General features: G+C 41.1%; 2 protein-coding genes across 5 annotated transcripts in view; both read left to right on the top strand.

The window, feature by feature from the left end:
- The window catches only part of LOC105534010 (homeobox protein NANOG-like), a 991-nt gene extending 197 nt beyond the window's left edge, over nucleotides 1-794 (top strand). Inside the window, exon 2 of the mRNA XM_011972676.1 lies at nucleotides 18-794. Coding sequence (XP_011828066.1) covers nucleotides 18-794 — 777 coding nt within the window. The remainder of the gene's footprint in view (nucleotides 1-17) is intronic.
- The window catches only part of HADHB (hydroxyacyl-CoA dehydrogenase/3-ketoacyl-CoA thiolase/enoyl-CoA hydratase (trifunctional protein), beta subunit), a 49,342-nt gene that overhangs the window by 19,093 nt on the left and 22,256 nt on the right, over nucleotides 1-7,993 (top strand). For all 4 annotated transcript variants that reach the window (XM_011972678.1, XM_011972677.1, XM_011972679.1 and 1 more), the window contains one exon: nucleotides 2,254-2,353. In XM_011972678.1, the coding sequence (XP_011828068.1) occupies nucleotides 2,254-2,353 (100 nt within the window). The remainder of the gene's footprint in view (nucleotides 1-2,253; nucleotides 2,354-7,993) is intronic.

The following is a 7,993-nucleotide window of genomic DNA, read 5'->3' as shown; positions in this document are numbered from 1 at the left end:
CTACTGAGATGCCTCACATGGAGACTGTCTCTCCTCTTCCTTCCTCCATGGATCTGCTTATTCAGGACAGCCCCGATTCTTCCACCAGTCCCAAAGGCAAACAACCTACTGCTGCAGAGAATAGTGCCACAAAAAAGGAAGACAAGGTCCTGGTCAAGAAACAGAAGGCCAGAACTGTGTTCTCTTCCGCCCAGCTGTGTGTACTCAATGATAGATTTCAGAGACAGAGATACCTCAGCCTCCAGCAGATGCAAGAACTTTCCAACATCCTGAACCTCCGCTACAAACAGGTGAAGACCTGGTTCCAGAACCAGAGAATGAAATCTAAGAGGTGGCTGAAAAACAGCTGGCCAAAGAATACCAATGGTGTGACTCAGAAGGCTTCAGCGCCTACCTACCCCAGCCTCTACTCTTCCTACTACCAGGGATGCCTGGTGAACCCGACTGGGAACCTTCCGATGTGGAGCAACCAGACCTGGAACAATTCATCCTGGAGCAACCAGAGCCAGAACGTCCCACCCTGGAGCAACCACTCCTGGAACGCTCAGACCTGGTGCACCCAGTTCTGGAACAATCAGGCCTGGAATAGTCCCTTCTATGACTATGAAGAGGAATCTCTGCAGTCCTGCTTGCAGTTCCAGCCAAATTCTCCTGCCAGTGACTTGGAGGCTGCCTTGGAAGCTGCTGGGGAAGGCCTTAATGTAATACAGCAGACGACTGGGTATTTTAGTACTCCACAAACCATGGATTTATTCCTAAACTACTCCACGAACGTGCAACCTGAAGATATGTAAAGATGAGTAAAATTGATATTACTCAATTTCAGTCTGGGCACTGGCTGAACCTTCCTCTCCCCTCCTCCCCTCCCTGATAGGATTTTTCTTGTTTGGAAACCACGTGTTCTGGTTTCCATTATGTCTATCCAGTCAATTTGATGGAGGGTGGAGTATGGTTGGAGCGTAATCAGAGAGGTTTCTTTTTTTCCTATTGGATCTTCCTGGAGAAAAGACATTTTAATAACTTTGGCTGCTAAGGACAACATGATAAAAGCTGTCTCTGGCTATAGATAAGTAGATCTAATACTAGTTTGGATATCTTTAGTGTTTAGAATCTAACCTCAAGAATAAGAAATACAAGTACAAATTGGTGTTATGAAGATACTTCTATTGTTTGGGATTTTGAGGCTTTGCTTATTTTTTAAAAACTATTGAGGTAAACAGTTAATTGATTTCCTCACCCTTTTTGGCTCAGTTTTACTATATCCCCTAATTTGTTGGTTATGCTAATCTTTGTAGAAAGAGGTCTTATATTTGCTGCATCATAATGACGTTAGTACTACTTTAGTCAATTTAAGTACAAATGAATCAAACAACTATTTTTCCTTGTTGATTTTACCCTTATTTTACCTAGTGTTTCAATGAGTAAATATACAGCTTAAACATTAAAAAAAAAAAAAAAGAAAGAAACCTAAAGGAAGTTTGCTTTTTTGAGATTAAAAAGTATTTAGGCATGTAGGTTTTTGCAGAATAGCAAGTCACCAACCAAGGGCCCTTTATTTCCACATAGAAAGGTAAGAACATCAAGCTATGTGAAGAGTGAACAGTATCAATCATTGCAACTTCTGATATTAAGGGTAGATTTGCATGTAAATTTGGTTACTTCTAATGATATAGGTTGTCAAACACTTAATAAAAATGAACTATTTTGTTAATGGCATAAATTCCCTCATCATTGGATATAAGCTTTATCTTAAATATTATGTAGAAACTTACAAATGCTAGTCAGTTTCTTAGCCTTTTTTTGAAAAAAATTTAAAGTGGTTTAGTAAATGGTAAATGCAGGTTGGCATTAATGATGTAATAATTCTTAAAATGACTGTCTTAAAAAATGTAAAAGTAGGCTGGGCATGGTGGCTCATGTCTGTAATCCCAGCAGTTTGGGAGGCTGAGGCGGGCACGTCACCTGAGGTCAGGAGTTTGAGACCAGCCTGGCCAACATGGTGAAACCCCATCTCTACAAAAATACAAAAATTAGCCAGGCATGATGGCAGGTGCCTGTAATCCCAGCTACTCGGGAGGTTGAGGCAGGAGAATTGCTTGAATCCAGGAGGCAGAGGTTGCAGTGAGCCGAGATTGCACCATTGCACTCCAGCCTGGGTGACAGAGCGAGACTCCAGCTTAAAAAAAAAAAAAGTAAAAGTAATCAGACTTATATATTTTAATTAGCAGCTTATTTTTAAACTTTATCTTAAAGCTGTCCAGACCAAAACGAAGAAGACGTTAGCCAAACCCAATATAAGGAACGTTGTGGTGGTGGATGGTGTTCGCACTCCATTTTTGCTGTCCGGCACTTCGTAAGTATGACATGATCATATTATTTTTTTCCTTCTTTTAAGACACTTTCAAAGGTAGTCTTTGTAAATGTAACCCAGTAGGTAATAATATTGTTAGTGGACTAATATTTGGATAGCAGTCCCATGAAATTAATATAGAATAAGTCAAGACAGTGGTGAAATAATATGGCAACATTTGTTTTTTATCCTTCTCATGAATAAGCCTAGTGTAGTTTTACTTGAAATAGCTCTATTTTGAAAGCCTAGAGGTCCAGATAGCTTGCTTCCAACAGAGCTGTCCTTTCCTTTTCTGGAGAAAAGGACATTGTCTCTGTGCCCCCTCAGAAGTTTGAGTGCTAAAGATATGGGCCATGGGCATTCCGAAGGGCCTATATAATCCACTGGTTTGGCCTCCTGGAAATTAGTAAAATTGGAGTTGATAGGGCTGGTCCAAACCCCTGGCATAGCACAACCCCAAGTGTATGGGACAAGAATGATCCTAGACCAGCTCCAGAATTCCCTAGATCAAAATTGCTCTTCTCCTTGGCCTTTTATGCTTCTTTTCTGTCCCCGAGTGAAGGTTAGTCTATCCAAAAGCTGGTAATGGACTTTGATAACAAGGTTTAAACTGTTCATTCTATTCTGTTTAGATTGTTTTAGTGTTTATATTTTGAATAGGTAGTTGCCAGCTTTAAAAAAATGCTGCGGAATGTTAGGCATCTGTTAAAAATAATGAGACCTATCTTTATATACTAATATGGAAGACCTAAGATCTTGAAGATATGTTAAGTGTAAAAAGCAAGGTGCAGTCTGGGTGCAGTGGCTCACACCTGTAATCCCAGCACTTTGGGAAGCCAAGGCAAGAGGATTGCTTGAGCCCAGGAGTTCGAGACTAGCCTGGGTAACATAGCAAGACCTTGTCTCTACAGAAAATAAAAAATATTTGCTGGGCATGGTGGTACACACCTGTAGTCCCAGCTACTCTGGAGGCTGGAGGCTGAGGTGGGAAGATCACTTGAGCCTGGGAGGTCAAGGCTGCAGTGAGCTGTGATCATGCTGCTACCTACACTCCAGCCTGGGTGACAGCAAGACCCTATCCCCTCCTCCCGCCGCCCAAAAAAAGCAAGGTGCACAGTATTATGTATAATGTGCAGTGACTTATGAAAGATACACGTGTGTGTGTGTGTGTGTAGATATATGTATATACACACACACACAACAAAGGTTCATTTTTAAACAGATGATTTGGGACCTGTAAATATATTTTCTAATAGAAGTAATGCTATAAGTTGGCCAGGCACGTGGCTCATGCCTGTAATCCCAGCACTTTGGGAGGCCAAGGTGGGTGGATCACTTGAGGGTAGGAGTTCGTGGCAAAACCCTGTCTCTACTGAAAATACAAAAATTAACTGGATATGGTGGTATGCACCTGTAGTCCGAGCTACTCCAGACGCTAAGGCATGAGAATCTCATGAACCCAAGAGGTGGAGGCTGCAGTAAGCTGAGATCGCACCACTGTACTCCAGCCTGGGCAACAAAGCGAGACCCTGTTTCAAAAAAAAAAAAAAAAAAGTAATGCTATAAGTAAATGGTAGTGACATTTCTTTATTCATCCTATTTTATCAATATAGTAATCCACTTAACAATGTTTCTATAATCTCTTTCCTGTACTAACACAACAGTGAAAGTAAGAATCAGAAGGCTTTAGAAGCAGGAAGAAGATGGTGTCCTCCTTTTACTCGGCAGCAATAAAATAGAAAAAGAAAGTTCCATCAATACATGAAAGTTCTTGGCTAGGAAGACTCTTTTTTTGTGAGGATCATGTATATATTTTGTAGGTGTTCGATACTAACTGTTTTACTAGCTGTTAAAAAATACAAGCAGACCAGGTTCAGTGGCTCACGCCTGTAATCCCAGCACTTTGGGAGGCGAAGGCAGGTGGATCACCTGAGGTTAGGAGTTCGAGACCAGCCTGGCCAATATGGCAAAATCCCATCTCTACTAGAAATACAAAAATTAGCTGGGTATGGTGGTGCATGCCTGTAGTCCTAGCTACTTGGGAAGCTGAGGCAGGAGAATCGCTTGAACCTGGGAGGTGGAGGTTGCGGTGAGCTGAGATTGCGCCACTGCACTCCAGCCTGGGCGTCAGAGCGAGACTCCGTCTCAAAAAAAACACAACAAAACAAACAAGAAAAAAACAAACCCAAACATACTCAACTGTTTCATTTACTTTTATTAAACATTTGATGATTAGTATTTGCATGAAGTTTAATTTGAGGTATTTACCAAATTAGCATTGGGTTGTTCCTTTCTTTGTTGTGTATTGTGTTTTAGTTTAATTCAGGATTCTGGTTGAGAAAGAAGGCAGTTCATGAGCAATCTAGTGGTTCAGAGAAGAGAAAGTCTTTGAGTAATGTAAGAAATGATAGTGAATAGGGAAGAGAGAATAAAAAGTATTTTAAGGCAATATTCATATGAAGAACAAAAGTTACTAAAAAATAACATTAGAGGCCCGGTGCAGTGGCTCACACCTATAATTCCAGTGCTTTGGGAGGCCGAGGCGGGCGAATTGTTTGAGGCCAGGAGTTTGAGACCAGCTTGAGCTATGAGCAAGATAACCAGACACCTACCCCCAACCCCTCCTCACCCCCACCTGCCAGTCCTATCGCTACAAAAAAAGAAGAAAAAAGGTGTTTTAATTAGCCAGGCATGGTGGTGCATGCCCCTAGTCCCAGCTACTTGGGAGACTGGCAGGAGTGTTGCTTGAGCCCAGGAGTTTGAGGCTGCAGTGGGCTGTGATCGTACATGAGCTATGCTATTGCATTTCAACCTGGGTGACAGAGCGAGACCTTGTCTCTTAAAACAAGAAAAATTAATAATAATAACATAGAGGGAAAATTTATAAGGACAACAATTTTTACATTATTGATGTTAGGGTTGAGGTGTCAAATAAGTCTTCTGTAATAGAAGATCATTTTCTAAGTAGAAAAAGTATTTTTCTGTTTAATTTGCAGAAACATTGCTTTCAACTTGAGTGTTATTTGGAAGGCCAGGTTCTTATGGGTAGGGGCATTTGGGAAGCACTCCTGGGAATAGAGTCTAGCAGTGGAATTCAGAAGTCTATCAATAATTCAGGTAGAGGAGTGTGAGAGTATGAGAATAAAGATTGTAAATGATGAGTTGGCTGGAAATGATAAACCTAGTCTGGGGCCGGGTGCAGCGGCTCACGCCTGTAATCCCAGCACTTTGGGAGGCCGAGGCGGGCGGATCACCTGAGGTCAGGTGCTTGAGACCAGCCTGGCCAACATGGCAAGACACCATCTCTACTAAAAATACAAAAATTAGCCAGGCATGGTGGTGTGTGCCTGTAATCCCAGCTACTTGGGAGGCTGAGGTGGGAGGATCCCTTGAGCCCAGGAGGCACATTGCACCACTGCACTCCAGCCTTGGTGACGGAGCGAGACTCTAAAAAAAAAAAGGGATTGTAAATGGTAAATAATTTATGGCTTATGGCTTTATGGCTTAGGCATTTTCAAACTGGCACATGACTTTTCCCCAAATAATTCTGTTCTAAATTTGAGGAAACTGGGTTTACCTATGAAAAATCTGGAAAACTACTCATGATTTCTTCTGTGATTCTGAGTGAAAATAATAGTAAAAATATTTTGGAGTTTTTAAGTTTTACTAATTTTCAGGAACTTGAAGAATGAATCTTCTTATTTAATCCCATGATTAAATCTCTGACTTAAAAATAAAGACAATTTATTTTTGATCTTTAAACAAACAAATAAATAGAGTTCATACCCAGATCTTGGTTTCTAAACAGCATTCTTCAATACAAGGAACCAGAGCTCCTTTGAAGAATGATTAGGGCTGAGCCAGAGAAAAGACAGGATGAGCAAGGAGACCGTGTAGTGCTGGAAAGCAAAGAAGTACTTATTAAAAAAAAAAAGTGGAGTTTGGGGGGCCATGTCAAAAAGACGCAGGTCTGACCTGCAGGAGCTACCAGTCACCAAAACTGCAATGATTTGAACAATAAAATAAATCACAATAGTATTGGAACATAACCCAAAGAATAAAACAAATGCCTATGAGTCTAATCTGATATAAATAAATGAATAAATAAATACACTTTGGGAGGCCAAGGTGGGTAGATCACTTGAGATCAGGAGTTCGAGACCAACCTGGCCAACATGGTGAAACCCTGTCTCTACTAAAAATACAAAAATTAGCTGGGTGTGGTGATGGGCGCCTGTAATACCAGCTGCTCAGGAGGCTGAGGCAGGAGAATAGTTTGAACCTGGGAGGTGGAGATTGCAGTGAGCCGAGATTGTGCCGCTGCACTCCAGCCTGGGCAACAGAGTGAGACTCTATCTCAAAAAAAAAAAAAAAAAAAGAGTAAATGAGAAGGAACCAGTCTTCCTTACAGAAGAATTTTGATTAATAAATATAGGAGGACTGTATACAGTGGTTCACACATGTAATCCCAGCACTTTGGGAGGCTGAGGTAGGAGGATTGCTTGAGGCCAGGAGTTTGAGACTGGCATAGACAAAGTGAGACTCCATCTCTGCAAAAACTAGAAATGAAAAATTAGCTGGGTGTGGTAGCAGACACCTGTAGTCCTACCTACAAGGGAGGCTGAAGTGGGAGCATCGCTTGAGCCTATGAGTTTGAGGCTGCAGTGACCTATGATTGCACCACCGCATTCCAGTATGAGTGACAGAGACCCTGTCTCAAAAAATAAAAATAAATAAAACAAAGAATGGGAAAAATAAATAACCATTAGAATACCACATAATACTTGCTGCAAGGTCTACAAATGATTGCTAAAATTAGGTGAAATGTTAAGAAGAAACAGAATATTTGCATAGTCTCAAAGAATCTCCCCCAAAATATTTATCAATTACTATGATGATTTTGACATATGTCAGCAAAGTCTGTGTTATTCCTGCCACTGGAAGGTGGAACTTAATTCTCCCCTTGAATGTGGGCTAGACTTAGTGACTCACTTCTAACAAATTGAGGAAAGGAAGGAAAAAATAGTAACTTTATAGTGGAGTAAATGGCAGACATCACTTGACCCAAATCATCATGTTGACATCACTGGTAGTAAGTCATATTGATATCACATACCCCCTGATATGAAGCTAAGAGAAATACAGTTTGCCTCTGTGATATTCTTCCCCCAAATCCATAACCCTAGTCTTCAAAAGTGTCAGGGTCATGAAAGACAAGACTGAGAAACTGTCACAAATTGAAGGAGACTAAGGAGGTATAACAACTAAATGCAACATGGTATCTTGGATTGAATCCTGGAACAGAAAAAGGACATTAGTGGAACAACTGGTGAGATTTAGATAGTAGTTTAGTGAATAGTATTGTGCTGATGTTCATTTCTTAGTTTTAATAAGTATATCATGGTTATGTCAGATGTCAGTATTAGAAAAAGCAGGGGAAGGCTGGGCACGGTGGCTCATGTCTGTAATCCCAGCACTTTGGGAGGCCAAGGCGGGCAAATCACCTGAGGTCAGGAGTTCAAGACCAGCCTGACCGACATGGTGAAACCCCGTTTCTACTAAAAATACAAAAATCAGTTGGTCGTGGTGGTGGGCGCCTGTAATCCCAGCTATTTGGGAGGCTGAGGCAGGAGAATTGCTTGA

The sequence above is a fragment of the Mandrillus leucophaeus genome, unplaced genomic scaffold (genome assembly GCF_000951045.1).
Source record: "Mandrillus leucophaeus isolate KB7577 unplaced genomic scaffold, Mleu.le_1.0 Scaffold13, whole genome shotgun sequence".
Lineage (NCBI taxonomy): Eukaryota > Metazoa > Chordata > Mammalia > Primates > Cercopithecidae > Mandrillus > Mandrillus leucophaeus.
This window is presented reverse-complemented; position numbering and strand designations above follow the sequence as displayed.